Here is a 19,467-nt window from a genome sequence, read left to right as displayed (position 1 = left end):
GGCAAAAAAGGACACAGCCCATGTTCTCTGGCCACTCTATATGTAGGACAAGTGATTATAATTATACCTAATGGTTCTTAATTGTACAAATGTTCCAAAGTACAAATCAATTTAGCTTTAATTCATATGGCTTTCATGGATGAGAAGGTAATTGATAAAATCCAACAACTATTTTTGATAATATAGGAAATTAGTTAAAAAAACATTTTTATCTGAAATCACTGGGCAAAAATAGGAGGAATTATAGAAACTGAAACAAGACAAAGAGTCCTGATATATCTATTACCTAACATTTTTCTATGATTTCTATTCAACATAGTAAGACAGGAAAAAGAAATAATAAAGTAGCATCTGAGATAAAATTAGTATTACCTGTGGATAAGATGATTATCTACTCAAAAAACCTCAATGGATTAATGAAAAACTGTTACAACTAATAAAAAGTTCAGTAACTAATAGGCTATAAAAATAAATATGTAAATTAATAATTCTCCTACAATCCAGTAATAACTAGTCAATACAATAAAAATAGGTCTTATTTACAAATACAAAATTCAAATATGTGGAATGTATTTAATAGGAAATGTTCATAGCTCATTTAAAGAAAATTACAGATTTACAAAGTAGATTTTTAAAAGCCATCAATAAATGAAGTGTCTCTTGTCATGTGATTTTAAAAGTTTTAATATATTAAGCATGTTAACTCTCCCCAAATTAATTCATACATCTAGTGAAATCTATTTTTTTAAGCACATTGTATTCTAGGACACATGATAAAATTATTCTAAAGGCATCTGAGAATAATAAAGGTACACATTGTACTGTCATAGAAATAGTTATTTAAATATATCATTAAAATGATGATGGAGTGTAGATGTTTATTACTTCTACACTGGTGGAGATCTAGTGTTTGTACAATAAGTAACAAAGATATTGCATTGTTTATTATGAGCTAGATATTATACAAAGTGCTGGAGACATGAAAATCAGGGCTCATTGATACCTGTTCTCAAGTCTGGTGGGACTTGAGATAAATGGATCATAATAAAAGATCAAAATAAAAGAATTATTGGATCTATTAGTGGATTATAATAAACGACTGGGTCAGTGTACTGATGCTAAGTGCTCCATATTGTGTGAGTGCTGAGGGGAACCAAAAGTACCCAGCCATTCTAATTCCAGTCATTAGAAATATTTGCTCTTTTCTTCTTTACCTTTTTCACATACTGTTTTCTTTGCCAAGAATGCTCATTTCCTTCACTGCCTGTCAAACTCCTAGTCATCCTTCAAGATCCATCCTTACATATCCCTTGTTTTGGAAAGCTTTTTGTAAATCTCCCAACTGTATAGAGTTGGCCTGTGCACACACAAACTTGTCCTGTTGGATTTTTATTACTTACAGAATTCTCTTACTAACTTCTTCAGGGCTGGAACCCTGTCTTATTCAACAATCCTTTTTCTTCTCTTTCTCCCCTTTACCCTTCAGCAAGCTACATGGTGCTGTTGTTTACATAGCACGAGCTCAACAAATGTTGAGAAGCAAAAATATTAAGCACAGATTAGATTGTTATCTGCAAGTTGTTGGCAAGTAAAAACTTCGCTACTCTTAATGTGTTCCTTTTGGGTATAAGGTGTAAATTTGTAAGAAAAGCAGGAAAAAAAATCATCCTAAATTTCAAATACTCATTGTTACTGACAAAATCTCTATGTAATTAGAGTCCAGGAGACCTCAAGTGCTGGGTTCTAAGTATTTATTTACCTTTTTATATGTTTACTCACCTTTATGATTTCTATAAAATGTTTGTATTTGTGTTGTCCCAGGACATATACAGAGGAAAAGGAAATTCTCTGTCCTTAAGAAGTTTAGAGAACACTGGGAAAGTGGGAGATTCACGTGTAAACATAGATTTATGTACAAAGAAGTAGGTACTTAGGACTAAAGGAATGACTTAAAATATAGTGTGTGTATATAGACACACATATATTTTGTGGAAGATGGAAGTCTAAGTTAGACTTTCCCCAACACCTCTCATCAGTTTGCATTTCCTGAGGAATTCCACTGTGAAAGATATTGGGGTGAGATATCCTAACAGAAGAGGCAAGCAAACCTTTGGTTAATCAGAATTTATTAATCTGGGGCAGGTCAATTTGTAGAATTCTGAATAGTTTCTGATTCAAAGAAGAAAGTGGAAAGATAACACGTTAAAGCCCTCACCCATCACAGAAAGTCTTAGTTCTTACTCTCGATCAGTAGAAAGCTGATTTTATTTATTTATTTATTTATTTATTTATTTATTTATTTATTTATTTATCTATTTATCTATTTATTTAGAAGGAGAGAGAGTGAGAGAGAGAAGGCGCAGAGGGAGAGAGAGAGAGAGAATCCTAAGCCAGATGTGGGGCTTGATCTTATGACCCTGAGATCATGACCTGAGCCAAAATCAAGTCAGGTCCTTAACCATCTGAGCCACCCAGGTGCCGTAAAAGTATTGACTTTAAAGAAAACTTTCTTCAATGATCTAGTGTCTTGCAATGCCTCAACATAATAATATATATGATTTTATAGTTAAAATGAATTCTTTAAGTTTATTTGAAAAACATTTCTAGCCAGTGGGAATGTAGTAGTGGATAAAACAGAATTTTTTGCTCTTATATGCTTACATTTTCTGGTATTTAAACCACTGTTATATCACTATTTTCTTGTAAAATGTTTTGGCTAAAGAAAAGAAGTATTGGAGGATGTATTTGGTTATTCAGTAGTTTTGTTCAATTGACATTTTATTTATGATGGCTACTTTATAAATTGTCTGTGGATTGTGAATATGGTGATGATGATTATGACAATTATGTTCTCCTTGTTGAAACTGTTTCTCCCTGAGAAAGGATTGTGTTCTTTCCATGAGTTGATAACAAGTGACTTAGCAAGCCTGACAGGTCCCCGCATACGCTAAGGGCAGATACAGCAACAATGTTGAGTCAGCTCTGTTTCCATTTTCATGGGAATTACAGTTTGCTTATAATCCTAAAAGATAATTATTAAATAGTTGCTCTGACCAATTTAATTTCTCAAAGTGATAGTTCAAAGGGGGAACGGGTTAAAGAAAGATTATTTTAATCATTTAATTCTCTTTGTCTCCATGAGACAGTTGATGGTTGCCTCTCTGAGCTTGGTGATTATATAATAAATATCATCAACTTGCATTTGTACAACCCTTCAATATTTCTTTGTATATATTTTATTATTTTTATTGCTTTATGTATATCAATAGGTTGTTTTCGCCAGCTCCCTGTAGAGAATCATTACAATGAACAGAGCAGGCTTTATCATCTCCACTTCACAGCAGAGGGAGTTGAAGCTCAGAAAGATCTCTGCCCGGGTCTCATTGGCAATTTAGTGAAGAGCTGTGGCTAGAATCTGTGTCTTTGCCAAGCAGGAGGTGGCTGTTTCCAGGCACTGGCTGCCTCGCCGTGGCCTAGCCAGCAAAGCCTGTTCTGGATGGTTACACAAGATTGGGAGCATCATTAAGTGTGAAGACAGAAACTTTAGCTCTGCAACTGAACAGTGAGATTGGGCAAGGGCTGGAAAACATGATTTTCTTTTCTTTATTTATTTTTAAGGATGTATTTATTTATTTGAGAGAGAGAGAGCAAGAGAGAGCACACAGAGGTAAGGGCAGGGGGAGGAGAGAGAGATTCCCAGCTGAGTGTGGAGCCTGATGTGGGGCTTGATCCCAGGAGCCTGAGATCTTGACCTGAGTTGAAATCAAGAGTTGGCTGCTTAACCAACTGAGCCACCCAGGCACCCATGGAAAACATTATTTTAAAAAGAAAGTGCTGACATCAATTACTTTTGCTATTGAACAAAATCCCATTTAAAAATACTACCATTTTTTCCCCTGGAAAAAAATAAATTAGAGGAAAATACAGAAGAACACAAAGAAGGAAGTAAAAATGCTAATAATCTCTCCACCAAAAACATGTTTCATATTAAGGTTATCCTCTCTATGCATAGACACAATTTTTAATAAGATGAGATGATACTATAAGTATTGCTTAACCATCTGCTTTTTCTGCTTAAGACTGTATCATGAACATTTCTACAAACTGCTAAGTAATGTTCTGTTGAGAAAAAATATCAAAATTTATCCTTTTATTATAAAAGTAATACATGTTCTTGTATAAAACTCGAACAATACAGAGAACAACACAGAGTACTGTAGAGGTAACTGTTGTTTACAGTTTAGTCCATATAGTTCTGCACTTTTCTATGAAGTCTGAATTTTTACTAGTTGCATTGGCAGATTAGCGTGCCTTCTTTAGAAAAGTTTTGCCCTGGTGGAGAAGAGAGCATCATTTATTTAAAAAGGTGCCTATTTTACTCATTAAGGTCAATATAACAAATAACATATAAAAGCCAAGTACGTCATTTATAATAATCTTTTGGAGACTTCATATAGAATTCCACCCTAGAAATCACCAACATAGAAGAATCTTTATACATGCAAAACCATGGCAAAATCTTTGGCCATCTTTGAATAATTAGGTGGTGTGGGTGCTCCACTCTGTGTATTATGTAACCATCCTTGTTTAAAGATGATGCTTTAGGGGATCCCGGGGTGGCTCAGCGGTTTAGCGCCTGCCTTTGGCCCAGGATGTGATCCTGGGGTCCAGGAATCGAGTCCCGCATCAGGCTCCCTGCATGGAGCCTGCTTCTCCCTCTGCCTTTGTCTCTGCCTCTCTCTCTCTCTGTCTTTCATGAATAAATAAATAAATAAAATCTTTAAAAAAAAAAAAGATGATGCTTTATAGTCTGTGTACTATGTCAGCCTTGCAAAATGAATTTCTCGATTCAGTTTTCAGTCTTATTCAGAAGCAGTTCCCTGCTTGAGTGACATAACACAACCTATTATAGATCACAACACAGTAGTGATGGTAGTTAAATGAAATTACAGGAGTCAGATAGATTGCTTTGTAAACCATAAACTGGTAAACACATATTTGTTGCCATGTGATTTAAGGGACTTATAAATTAGTAAAGCACATAAATAATATTAGTAGATAACAGAATTTTATCTTGATTTCGGCAAGGTAAAAATAAAATACAACGAATAGTCAGAGAACCCAGGGTGCATATTCACTTTGGGAATCATAATAGTGCCTGATGCCTGGCAGGCATTTTTAAAATATATGTAACATGTTGAATGAGGAAAGAACCCAACTGAATAAAAATTAGCCAAGAATATAAACATCTAATTTACAAAGAAATCCCAATGACCAATAAGCACATGAGAGTTTTGCAACTTTATTAGTAAATGCAAATCAAAAGCCGTAGCGCAAATAAGTTTTCACTCATCAAATTGGGTTAAGCCTTATAATTTGGCAGTTGGAAGGGTTGGCCAGGATGTTGGGGATATGGTATGTTTGTCTAGAGATGGAAAAATGTATAAAATGATGTTCAACTTTGGGTGGCAGTTTGGCTGCCGCTCCACTCACCTGGAACTAGAATTAGCAATTCCACTTCTGCATGTAAACCTAAGAACCACTCTTGCCCATGTGTCTAAGGAGACATGCAACGGATTTTTATTACAGCACTGTTCACAATAGCAAAAAGCTGCAAAGAACCAATCTTTCATTAATAGAAAGAGGAAATACATCTGAAAAAAAGGAACGAAATATATTTATATATACATATATATATAGGTTGCAATATTTACAAACACTACAATAGGATGAAATGGCTCTGTGTATGTTAACATAAATAATTTTCAGAACATAATTTTGAGTGGAAAAAGCAAGTTGCAAAATTACGCACAGATGAAGACACTGCTCTATAGGCTCAAACACCACGTCCCAAACTACACACTAATTATGGATGCTTATGTAGCCACGTGAAAGGAGGGGGGATGATCTGGAAAATATACACCAAATTTACAGTGGTTGTTGCTTCTGGGAGGGAGGGAAGGTGACAATAAGAACGGGACTGGGATGTGATGGTTTCTTACAGGGTTTTAACTTTAGATATAAAGTTTTATTGTTTTTCATATGCCATAGAAAGTGTGGATGCAAATTTGACAAAAGATAAAAGGTCACAATTAACTCCTGGTGATAGAACTAGGGGGATGATGCAATTTTTACACAGCTCTGCATTTTGAAATAAGGGTCCCTATGCATACCCACTAAGTATTTAATTTCCATGACAAAAAACTCAAAAAGTCTAAAATATTCCCTCTTTCACTCCTATTGCCCAGCCCCATCCATAGTTCCCCTTCTTAGAGGCAGGTAATCCCTGGTACCACGTTCTTGTGGCCCATCTCCCTCTCTCTCTGCACACACGCACATGAATACATATATCCTTTTTTTCTTGAACCTAGCAGTATATTATATTAAAGACTTTTTTATTGAAGACTTTCAATACTTGTTCGTACAGAAGTGCTTTCTTATTTTAATGACAGCACAGTATTTTATCCTACAAGACATATTTTTGGAAAGAATAAAAGGATAGGAAGGAAGGGAGAAGAAGGGAGAAGGAGATGGGGGCGCTGTTGCAGAAGAAAGGGTAATAATCCAGTAGACAATGGTGAAATCTGGAAGGTTCTAGAACGGAATAGGATAGGGTTAATTTGGGAGTACTTTGCAGGATGGATTGGAGGGAGGGCGAAGCTGGAGTTGAACAAACCAGCTAAAAGACTAGTCTGAGACAAGGGTAACAAGCACCTGACAAACCCTGGTGGCAATTAGAAGGAAGCAGTGGGAGTGCAGGCAAGGACAATGGCAAAATACGGTACGTAGGACTCCATCAAGTGCTTGATGGGAAGGAGAGAATCCCAGATAACTAACTCTGAGTTCTAAGTGAATTTGAGTGAATGGAATTCCAAACAGCAATTCTGCGAGAACTAGGAAAAGTCAGGAAGAAGAGCTGGTTTGATAGGGAAAGAAGCAAAAATCCATGTGGAGGTACCCCTGGACACAGGGCTCTGAAGTGGATGCTTCCGAATTTAAATGAAAGGAGTGTGGCGAAGGGGAGGGGTTCAAAAGCTTCAGAATGAGTTAATGAATGAGGAGTAGCAGAGGAACTAGGGAGGGTGGTCAGAGCTGGACGGGTGCATCGGGAGACGCTGACCTAGAGGTGAGGTTGAACTACGCAAGACAGCGGAGGAAAGTCTGAGCACCTCTGCCCCTCGGCAGTGCAGGGTGCTGAGTGTGAGGCTGCACACGACACTAATTTCTATATATAATATGCGATACGTATTGTATGTGGCACTATTACCCCAGATGGAAGGACACAGTGAAAACAATTGCTTGCGAAATGACTTCCAAAGGCAGAAGGAGCCATAAAACCAATAAAAGAAAAAGGCCGGCAAGCCCAGGTTGACAAGAGATGGCTTATTTCAGGGACTTAGGGACAGAAGTGTGTCGTGGGTGGTTGCAAGACGAGCACATCTCCACAACCCCACCTCCCCTAAGACCTGCTTTTACAGCCCCAGAGGCTGGGAGGACTACTGGGAAGAGAATGTTTAAGAATAAGTGTGTGTCATAGTCCTATCTCCGGAGCAGATCATGGGCCTTATGCCAAGGGTGTGGCTAAACACAAAGAAGGAATGTGGGCTGAGGGGCCTGCACAAGAAGGCTTTTAGGTCACAGAACAGTCAACGTGGCAAATTTGTCCAAGATGGCATTTGTCTGGTTCACACCGGAGCTTTGGGGGCTCAGAACTTATGGATTGATGAAAAAATGAGATCCACACTCCCAGCATCTTTCTAATGGCTACAGGATCCTTGTACCCGAGTGTCCTTTTAACTCCAACTCATGGCACCAGGATTGTGTGCATCAGGAGGGAGAGATAGAGAGAGGAGACAGAGAAGGGGACTCAATAAAGAGTTGGAGGGGACGCCTGGGCAGCTCAGTGGTTGAGCATCTGCCTTTGGCTCAGGGCTTGATCCCAGGGTCCTGGGATCGAGTCCCGCATCAGCTAAGCAGGGAGCCTGCCTCTCCCTCTGCCTATGTCTCTGCCTCTCTCTCTGTATGTCTTTCATGAATAAATAAATAAAGTCTTAAAAATAAAAAGAGTTTGGCGTCCTGGCAAAGCAAAGATGATCGGATCCATTCCATCACCATTTTCCACTCTGCAGCCTCTGGCCTTTATTTATTCATTTACTCAGCCCTTCTTTCTACGGACATCCCGGGGTACTTGCTCGGTTCCAAGCATGGCTCTACGTGCTGCGGATATAGAGATGAAACACAGACAACAAAAACTATTCCTTCCCTTAAGGAGCTCAGTTGAGGGAAGTTATAGGAAATTCCTTTCTGGTATTTTTCCCAAGGACAGTAGTGGATTCAGATTTTATTTTATTTTTTTAAGATTTTATTTATTCATTCATGAGAGACACAAAGAGGGGGAAGTAGGTTCCATGCAGGGAGCCCGATGTGGGACTCGATCCTGGGACTCCAGGATTAGGCCCTGAGCTGAAGGCAGAGGCTCAACCACTTGAGCCACCCAGGCGTCCCAGGATTCAGATGTTCTATATAGAAGGGGCTTAGGAGCAACCATCTGGTGAGAAGTGGGGGCCAGACACTTATTTTAAAGGTACATTTATTTATCCAACCTAGTGTTCTTTAAAAGGTATTATTTGGGGGTGGATTGGGGCTCCTAAGGGATATCATTGGAAGATAAAACCCTCCAAGCAACCTCTTTGCTTGAGTTGATATTTTAAGACATTCTTTTTGAATTTATGTTAATTCCATCGTAAAGAATTGGTGCCCTGCATCCACAGGGCGCACGGAGGAGACCACACTGATGGGAGTGATGCGGGCCAAACAAGGATCACTTGGGGGCAACTGGTGACCGAGTACCCATATCATGCCTCTTTTTTTTTTTTTAAGATTTTATTTATTTATTCATGAGCCACACAGAGAGAGAGGCAGAGACACAGGCAGAGGGAGAAGCAGGCTCCCTGCAGGGAGCCCGATGTGGGACTCAATCCCGGGACCCCAGAATCACACCCTGAGCTGAAGGCAGATGCTCAACCGCTGAGCCACCCAGGTGCCCTCACATCTTTTCTGAGATGCGGACACCTCTACAATTAAAGTCATCGACCTCGAGCAAATCCTTTAACCTCTGTGAGCTTCATAGCCTCCCCTGTGACATGAAGAAGGGAAAGCCAAGCCTCGGATTCTTACGTGGAACAACTGTGCTGACCCGACATAAGGCCTGACCCATAGCAGACACCCAGTACACACTTCTTTCTTTCTCTCTATCCCTACCACCTGACAGCGGTCCAGGGATATGGAGGGCGGACAACACACAGTTCTTTCTCACCTGCCTGTTGTCATCCTGCCCCAATCTGTCACACCAGGGTGTGAAAAAGTCGTTTGACCTGCTGGAGTTACCCGAAGGCACTGTGCTCGCTCACATGCTTGGTTTTTTTGTACTTGCTCCTGGTTCTGCCTAGAAGCTTGTTCCATGTCATCACAGGCTTGGCAGATGTCTGCTCTGTGTCCAAGACTGCCCTGGCCTTGTCTTTTGGGGGAAGCTTTATCTCAGGCCCCTGCAGAGGGTTAGGTGCCACAGCATCTCTGACCCTGACCTACCTCTACGTGCGGGGTATTGGCTGTTTGACCCTCGAATCCCTTTCCACCCCGTATGGGTTTCCCAGGACTGCTGAAACGAGCTAACCCAAATGCAGTGGCTTAGAACAGCAGAAATGTAGTATCTAAAGCCAGAAGTACCCAATCAGGATATTACTAGGGCCATGCTCCCTCTGAAGCTGTTGTGCCCAAGATTGCAAATCCGAGAAACCACCAAGGAGTCGACACCGATGCAAACACACGAGGGTTTATTTTCAAGCTCGAGCTTGGGTCCAAGTATACCCGACACAGCGGAGCAGGGACTTGGACCCCGAAGTGGGTTACAGCTGGGTTTTTTATAGGCTGGTCTAGGGGATTTCCAGAAGGGATGGAAGAATTAGGCTGGTCTAGGAGATTTTCTACCATGGGCGTGGGCTCTGTTGTCTTTCTGATATGGGATTCTCTGCCGAGGGCAATTCTGAGCTCTGTTGTCTTTCTGATATGGGATTACCTGCCGAGGACATGGAGGACATTCTGCAGTTTTTCCCTTTAAAGTTCAGCTCTTATTCACAGGGGCCTAAGATGGCCGTACTTGTGCTAATGCTAAACTGTAGGTGGGATGGCCTTAATTTTTCTCGGCCTCCACAAAGGCACTAGGGAAGCTTCCAGGCCCCTTTCCCACTTTCTGGTAGCCACAGGCATTCCTTGGCTTGTAGATGCATCACTCCAACCCTCCATCCCCTCAATGTTTTCTCTATGTATCTCCAGATACACAGAGTGTGTGTCTCTGTGTGTGTGTGTCTGTGTCTGAATTTCTCCTTTTTATAAAGGCACCAGTAACACTGGATTAGGGCTGACCTAATTAGACAGACCCAGTCTCCAAATAAGGTCACATTCTAAGGTACTGGGGGTTAGGACTTTTGGAGGACACTATTCAACCCATAGCACATCCTTTCTCCATTCCATATTCTGGAGGAGAGAACTGCCCTTTCTGGAAGCGTCTACATGCTGTTGAAGGGCACCCAGTGTAGAATCCCAGCAGGACATTGGGGCAGGGGTGGGGTTGGGGCAGCAGGGTGACCTGAGGTCAGAGTATTGATTGCCTTGGAGGCATCCTTCCTGTGGGCTTGCCTTAGGCTGTGTCCTTCAGTGGTAAGGCGGTGCCTCATGACTCACTACTCTGCACAACTCCCTCTCCTTCCAGGGCTGAGGAGTGTTCCCTCTGCCTGTGTTTGGAGCCTAGGGGTGGTAACTGGCCCCTCTTACCACCCCCCTCCACCCCCGTTACTGCACTATGCTTTGTGTTTCTCTTCCATGAACACCTTTGTGGACAATCCATTGGGAAATAAACCTCTTAAGGTATTACCCTGCTTTAGGTATCTTATCTGCTTTATTTTATTTTTTAAAAGATTTTTATTTTTATTTATTCATGAGAGACACACAGAGACAGGCAGAGGGAGAAGCAGGCTCCATGCAGGGAGCCCGACATGGGACTCGATCCCGGGTCTCCAGGATCAGGCCCTGAGCCGAAGGCAGATGCTCAACCACTGAGTCACCCAGGCGTCCTCTTACTTGTTTTATTGACTATTGTGTGCATTTCTTTAGGCGTGTCCCCTGCTTCGTTCATCTCTGTATCATAGCACATTTCCTGCTGCTGGTAGGTGCTGAATAAACATGTTTGGTGGGATGGAAGGAGCATTGGAAGGACTGTAGACACCAAGTGGCTTTTTCATCTTCCTTTAGTTTTCTGACAGCCTCAGTTTCTTCTCCCAGATTCTGAGTCAACTCCATAACCGTTCTCTGTGTGCTTGCTCAGTGCTGACACCTTCACTAGGTGTGTGTGTGTGTGGGGGGGGGTTGCTGGTAATTAAAATGTGGATCATTCCTCTAGCAATTTTTATCAGTGAATGGACCAACGTGGCTAGAGTTCGGTAAAGTAGGGGATGTCTGTTGGGGGTGCAGTTGGAAGTAGAGCATTAGACTAATGGCGGAGGCTCTGAATAGCTTCTGTGGATATAGGAGGAGGATTGATGGGCCATATCAAGGGCCAAGCTGAGACTCCATGGCATCTAATCCCATTTATCCTGTACTTTGCGACCAGATTAATCTTGCTAAAGTACTTTGGGACAGTGTCATTCCAAGCCTTAAAATCTTCAATGAAAAAAAATAAATAAATAAAATCTTCAATGACTATTTCTCATGGAATGAAGAATGAGCACCTGTTTGGGATCTTACTTCCCCCAGGTTCTCTGTGTCCTCTAGTTAAACTAGATGAATCTATCCTCTCCTGACAGCATCTTTCCCACCCCCATGACTTTTCTCATGAATTCCCTGTTACCCAGAAAGAAAGGTGTTTTCACTAGCCCACTTGCACCTGTTCAATCCTACCTACTCACGCACTCATTTCTGGTTTGGGGCTTAGATCCTTGCCTCCTCCTCCCTGCAACCTGTGTTCCCCAGGCTGCACTGCTTTGTTTTGGATTCAGCCACTGGGAGGCACTTGTGAAAGATGGAGGGTAGAGGAGTCAGAGATGAAGTCACTTCTCCCACTCATTATTTGCCTCTGGAGGCATCTCCCACTGGGTCTGTCTTCCAACTTGGTGGCCCTGGCTCTAGGCTCTAGTATCTCCCTCTTCCGGGCGTGTCTCCTGCTCTAGGACAGGTAGCAGGACCCTGTGACTGCTCATCTCTGGGTTTTCTTGGTTTCCCTGTTTAGGTTTTCTAATGCCTTGATGTTATTTCTCTTTATTAACCGTTCGATTTCACCATTTTTCTGACCGGACACTGATTGTAGGCCGTGGTCCTGTACCACGCCATCTTCCTCATGAACGTCTTCATACTCTAGTTGAAAGGGTTTTTTCTTGTTGTTTCTGTTTTAAACACCCCCTCCCCCCGAGTTTAAAAAATATCTGTTATTCCAGCTATCATTTTTTTTCTTATAACGCTTTTAAAATGTCTACTATTTTTGAAACAAAGAAGAAATAATCTTGGACATTGAAGAGGTGATCGACAATTATGAATACTTACTTGAGTTCCCTTCATGGGTCTAAACCATGTGTGTAGTGTGGTGCTCTTGTCTTCTTCCCTGCTACTGATTGTAAGCTCTTCAGAACCATACTCATCTTGGTGTTTCCTTCTTATAGCATCTATTAGAGAACTTTGTAGGATTTATTTATTGAAATGGACACAGACATTAATTGCTTGCTCTGTTTATTTTCATGTTTATTTCATTTTCTAATTATTCACTGCTAACATATGAAAAGAAAGAAAATGAAATTTTTACATTGATTTTTGTCCTGAGACCTTGCCAAGTTAACTTACCTATTCTAATTTTTTTTTTTTTGTAGAGTCTTTAGGATTGTCTAATACACTATCATGTCATCTGCAAATAAAGAATATTTTTATTTCTTCACAATATGGATGCCTTTTACTCTTTGTTTTAAAATACTTCTGGGGCTTAGTGCAAGAGAGCTAGGACAATTTTGAATGCCTCTAAAATATCCTTGTCTTGTTCTTGACATTAGGGGGAACATGTTCAGTCTTTCATTATTAAGCATGTCGTTTGCTACAGGTTTTTTTGTACATATTTTTTTATTGTGCTGAGGAAGTTCCTTTCTATTCCTAATTTGCTAAAGTTTTGTGTTATGAATTGGTGTTGAATTTTGTCAAACACCTTTTCTTTGTTGAAATGATCATATGACTTTTCTCATCTTTTTCCTATCAATATAGTGAATTTTACAGACTGTTTTTCAAATTAAAGTCTGTACTCCTTCAGCTATGAAATTGGCTTTTTGTTATCTTAGTTGTTTGTGGATTTTGTCTTCGGGAATTGATTCTAAAGGTTTCAGATTTGTAGATCTGAAATGTCAGAGAGGTAACATCAACCTTGGGCAAAGGCTCCTGACAGTTACTTTCTCTCTCCCACTACTGTATTCAAAATACGGCTGGGATAGTGCACCCCATATTTCTTTAAGGTGATTCAGGAATCACTTGAAACAGAATTACTTACAGTGCTTGATAAAATTGTAGAGTCATGTGCCCAGTCATACTTCATTTATACTCTGAGAGCAGGGCCCTGGTATCTGCATTTTAAACAAGTTTCACAGGTATCATTCCTACTAAATTCACTGAACCATCACTGCATAGTTCATTATGTTTGTATGTGTGAATTTGCAACTGGGGGTGCACAGCATATCTTTTTTGCTATTTGATATAAAAGAGATACTACTACTATTCTGATTGTATAGATGTTAAAATTGGGGTTCAATAAGGTTCAAAAAAACTCAGTTGAGTCCATTCAACTAGTAAGTGATGGAGTCAGGATTTGAGCCCAAATTAGAGCCTGATGTCAAGCAGTAGAGCGGACGGCCTCCTGGGCATTCATAGCTCATGTTCCAAGTTAATTTGGCCTGAACTGTCCATAAGATTTTCCCAATTATTTGCTTTGCTTTATCTTTGTGCAGTTTTTTTTTTTTTTTTTTTTTATAGCCTCACTTAAGTGAGACCTTGTGATTTAGCTAAAAATGAAAACTGGAACTTACTTTGTAAAAGCAGTTGTTGCCCTTTGATTCATAAACTTTGATTCAAGATTCCTGTTTGGGAAAACCAGCAAAGCAATGAATTCTCAAAAAGAAGAATCTTTAGTTCTTTTCAGATGCCTTCTTAACAATCCAGTGATACCAAAAGACTTGGAGTATATGAAAAACACCAACAATTAGTATAAAAAAAACAACCCTTTCACAAACTACAAATTTTGCCTCTTAATACAATGCAAAAAATTTTAATGTAAAAATTTTAAATAAAATATTAGCTAGGGTCCAATAGTATATGAAAGGAGGCAATTACCATAATCAAGAAGAGTTTATTCAGTAACCATTAAGGTAACTTATTAATATAGCTCATCATGTTAGTAGGAAAAATTAAAAGGAAAAATATCATTATTTCTATAAAAACAAGAGAGCCTTTCATAAAATAGTCATTCCAATTTTTAATTTTAAAAAAACCTGGTAAAATAGGAATAAACGGAAGCTTCCTTAACTTGAATCAAACATTTCTATCAAACCAACAGTTGGCACCATGCTTAAGAGTAAAATACTAGGGTGCCTGCGTAGCTCAGTAGGTTGAGTGTTTGACCCTCGACTTCGGTTCAGGGCCTGATCTCAGGGTCCTGGGATGGACCCATGGCAGGCTCTGCGCTCAGCAGAGGAGTCTGCTTAAGGATTCTATGCCTCTCTCTCTGTCCCTTCCACTGCTTGTGGGTGTGCTCTCTGTCTCTTTCAAATAAATAAATCAATTTTTTTTAAAAGAGTAAAATGCTAAAAATATATATATATATTTTTTAAAGATTTATTTATTTATTAGAGGGAGAGAGGCAGAGACAGAGACAGAGGGAGAAGCAGGCTCCATGCCGGGAGCCCGATGCGGGACTTGATCCCGGGACTCCAGGATCGCGCCCTGGGCCAAAGGCAGGCGCTAAACCACTGAGCCACCCAGGGATCCCCTAAAAATATTCTTATAAAGGCAAAACCACACTAGGCCTCATGATAATCAACACTTTTACATATTATGTTCTGGAATTTTTAGTCAAGGTAATTAGACATCAATGCTTCATACCTCTTAAATAAGAAGGAAGAAAGTAATAATTTTGTGTAGTACTATGATTACATTGCTGAAAGCAGAGATTGTTTAACAGAAAAACTATTAGAAATAATTTTGGTAAAGGTCAGTTACGGCTGCTGGTTTCAAAATAAAGAAAAATAATTTTATGACATAGCAAAAACAATGAATTAAAATATATCAGGGGAGAACTATCCTAATGACCTCAGAAACAAAATTATAAAGCATCTGAGACTTAATAAAAATGTAGGACCTAAATGTAGAAACTTTTTTGAAAACACAAAGGAAAATAATATTCTAACTTATTCTACGATTCTGATGCAAACCCTATCAAAATCTAGATGGTTGACAGGCAAGTGTAGAATGATGACATTTCAAACCAATAGAGAAAAGATGGACTATTATTGATTGTTGATTTTTTTTAAAGATTTTAGTTATTTATTCATGAGAGACACAGAGAGAGACAGAGGCAGAGACACAGGCAGAGGGAAAAGGAGGCTGCTCGCAGGGAGGAGTCTGTTGCAGGACTCGATCCCAGAACTCAGGGATCACGCCCTGGGCAGAAGGCAGGCGCTAAACCGCTGAGCCACCCAGGGATCCCTATCAATTGTTAATTAATTCCTATTTTACTTTATTTGTCAGAGATTTTATTTACTTATTTGACAGAAAGAGCGAGCACAAGCAGGCAAGAGTGGCAGGCAGAGGCAGGGGGAGAAGCAAACTCCCCACTGAGCAAGGAGCCCGACGGGGGCTCCATCCCAGGACCCTGGAATCATGACCAGATCCAAAGGCAGACACCCACTGAGCCACCCAGGTGCCTTGATTAAGTGATATTTTAGAATATTGGCTAGCCATTTAGGAAATATAAAGTTAAATCTCTACATCACACTTTACACCTAAGTAAGCCGGAAGTAGATTAAAATATTTAAATGTGAAAAAGGAAACACCAAAAGCATTGAAGAAAATATGTTGATAAATAATTATTATGTGGTCCAGAGTGGGATTTTAAGTATCTTTTTTTTTTAATTTTTATTTATTTGTGATAGTCACAGAGAGAGAGAGAGAATGAGGCAGAGACACAGGCAGAGGGAGAAGCAGGCTCCATGCACCGGGAGCCTGACGTGGGATTCGATCCCGGGTCTCCAGGATCGCGCCCTGGGCCAAAGGCAGGCGCCAAACCGCTGCGCCACCCAGGGATCCCATAAGTATCTTTTTCTATTTACATTTTCTCCTAGAGTGATATATGTATTAAAAATGTAAGTGCGCAATTAAAAACAAATGTATTTTTGCCATGCAGAAGCCTTATGCCAACAAGTTATTGGACAAGGGAAGTGATTCTTTTTTTCTTCAGGTCCAAGCAAAGTCCAGGCGTGGTTTGTTCTGACATATTGGATATTTTGTGTCCTGGTTTAACCTTCAACTCACATAAATTTGTCTATCTTGCGATGGATGAAATAAGCATTTATTTTCCCTTTCCTCATCATGAGGCATGAGGTCTCTCAGAGTGTTCACTGCTGACAGCAGCAAGTCAGTAAGCTGTAAATATAACCAGAATAGTCCCATCCATTCTGATGCTGAAAAGGAGTCAATGAAATAACTTTGTTCTTAAAAGCTGTTGTTTCTTAGTCAAAGTTATATTTTAAAATGTGTACATTTCATTTACATCACAAAAATTCTGGATTTACTTTTTGACTACTGGCTGCTAGTTATTTGCATCATTGATGAAATATAGAGCACCATTTATTCCTATGTTTCCTTGGATATTTAACTTTTTATGAAAAGCAAGTCTTTTTTTTTTTTTTTTAAGGACTTTATTTATTTGAGACTAGGAGGGGGCAGGCAAAGAAGGAGGAAAGCAGACTCCCCCCTGAACAGGGAGCCCGATGTGGCCTCCATCGCAGGATCCTGAGATCATGACCCCAGCCACCCAGGCTCCCCAGCAAGTCATTCTTTAATGTACTTTACTATAAAGAATGAACTGTTTTATGCATTTTCCCACCTCAAATGATTGCTTTTCTCTCTCTCTCTCTTTTTAAAATATTTTTGGTTTTTGCTTATTCAAAAAAAGGCAAGTTTGCTGCTGCACAAATCAGAATCATGGTAGAAAAATAACAAAGGAAAAATCCCCCAAGCCATATAGTAAAAAACCTAGAGGCCAGGCCAGGCGAGTGGTGTATGTGTGTGTGTGTGTGTGTGTGTGTGTGTGTGTGTGTGTGTTGGGGGGGGAGGTGTGGAAGTCGTGCTGCGAGCCAGCCCTTTAGGGTCCTCCCCAGCGCACCCGGGCGTGCACCTTGGGCGCGGGAGCTGTCAGCAGCAGCACTGCTCCTGGAGCCCGTGACCACCTAGATACCGACGCGTCTTTCTCTCCCGCGGACACCTGGCGCTTTAGGAGAGTGAGGAACTTGGTCCCGGGAGAGGGGGGGCTGGGCCGGCCTCGCGGGGCTTCCCCTGGGCCCCAGGCCTTCCCCCACGCAGGTCTGGAGGGGAGGGGGGCGGGCTTGGACGCCCGGGTCGCCAAGCCGCGGATGCACCCGCGCTCACCCCGCGAGGAACTGCCCCAGGTTCCCCGGGACGCGGCCGCAGCACCGCGGGGACCCGGGACCGACGTGAGTGGGGCCGGGGGCGGGGCTCTGGGGCCGGGGGCGGGGCTCTGGTGGCTAGGGGCGGGGCGGGGCGAGGTGGGCGGGGGCGGAGCAGAGAGGGGGCTCGGGTGGCTCGGGGCGGGGCGGGGGCGGGGCCTCAGCGGGCAGGCGAGGAGCAGTGCGCCTGCGCGCCGTCCGCCGCCCGCCAGCTAGGGCTGCAGGTGAGCTCGTGCCCTCCGGGGGCTCGGACTCACCTGAGGGCGTCGGTGAAGCCCTCTGGTCGCTCCGCGCCTTCTCCGCACGCCTGGCGGGGCTGCACCAAGCCGAGCCCTATACGTGTCCGAATAATTTAGAACACTTGCTAAAAAAAGTGAAAAAAAAAAAAAAGCTAAGGTTTTTCACTAAAAGCTTTTCACTCCGAAGTTTGAATACCCCTCAGGAATCCCGCCACCCACCCCCTCCTTTTTTTGAATGCTTGCATCATTTTGGTATTTTATTGTGCTACTTTCTATCGTTACTTGTTTGATGTGTATGTGAGGGCCCCATAGTTCTGTTCTAGGCCTACATTGCCTGAATATTTTAAAGCTGGGATAAATCCAAAATAAAAAGTTCGACACCTCTGGTTTATTCTTGAATTTTAAAAAATACACTAAAAATGAGCTAGTGGTAATTAAGAGTTTAGGCCACATCTGTATTCTATTAAAGAATAATTCCTACATATAACTGGAAATAAAATTGTTACGACAGCCTTGGATGAATGGTAGCGTGAAGCTTCTGATTAAATGGGTAAATATATAAAATCCTTCTAATGGGGCTTTTTCTCTCCCCAGATATTAAACTAACCATGAAGAAAAATATTATCAATACATGGTACTCTTTTGTAAACATTCCCAATGTGATTGTTCCAGATATTGAAAAGGAAATAAGAAGGATGGAAAATGGGGCACGCAGGTAAATCGTTGCATTTTTTTTTTCGTTGCATTTTTGATACCACTCGCTGTTCTTAAATTTAACTAGGTTTAATTTCAGTTTCATTTTCAATTTGTGGCCTTGATCTTTGTAATTAATTTAATTTACTCAATTTACTTATACTTTGGAACAGCATAACTTGTCTCACAAATGAACATAGGTTTATTGTGGTCATTATTTAGAAGCACTTATGCCATATATTTCCTTAATCATTAGCAAGGCCTTTTCTTATGGGACATTTCAAATCTACCGAGACAGCATCTCCATAGATGAATGTGAAATAATACAAAGTATGAAATGCTAAATGTTTTTAAAGTGTTTACTCTAGATCATGCTAAGCAAAATAAGTTAGAGAAAGACAATTATATGATTTTACTCATATGTAGCATTTAAGAGACAGAACAGATGAACATAGGGGAAGGGAGGGAAAAATAAAATAAGGCAAAATCAGAGTGGGAGGCAAATCCTAAGAGACTCTTAACTATAGGAAACAAACTGAGGGTTCCCAGAGGGGAGGTGGGTGGAGGGATGGAGTAACTGGGTGGTGGGCATTAAGGAGAGTACATGGTGTAATGAGCACTGGGTATCATATGCAACTGATGAGTTACTAAATTCTACCCCTGAAATTGATAATATACTATATGTTAATTAATTGATTTTAATTTTTTTTTCAATTTTTATTTATTTATGATAGTCGCAGAGAGAGAGAGAGGCAGAGACATAGGCAGAGGGAGAA

The 19,467-nt window shown here is 40.8% G+C and overlaps 1 protein-coding gene across 1 annotated transcript in view; it reads left to right on the top strand.

Annotated features, from left to right (window-relative positions):
* Positions 1-19,467, top strand: part of CNGA1 (cyclic nucleotide gated channel subunit alpha 1) — a 33,262-nt gene that overhangs the window by 2,165 nt on the left and 11,630 nt on the right. The window contains 1 exon segment of the mRNA NM_001003222.1: positions 18,593-18,713. Coding sequence (NP_001003222.1) covers positions 18,607-18,713 — 107 coding nt within the window. The 5' untranslated portion in view covers positions 18,593-18,606.

The sequence above is a fragment of the Canis lupus genome, chromosome 13 (assembly GCF_011100685.1).
Source record: "Canis lupus familiaris isolate Mischka breed German Shepherd chromosome 13, alternate assembly UU_Cfam_GSD_1.0, whole genome shotgun sequence".
Taxonomy (NCBI): domain Eukaryota; kingdom Metazoa; phylum Chordata; class Mammalia; order Carnivora; family Canidae; genus Canis; species Canis lupus.
Note: the sequence above shows the minus strand (reverse complement) of the source record. Positions and strands in the feature narration are given on the sequence as shown.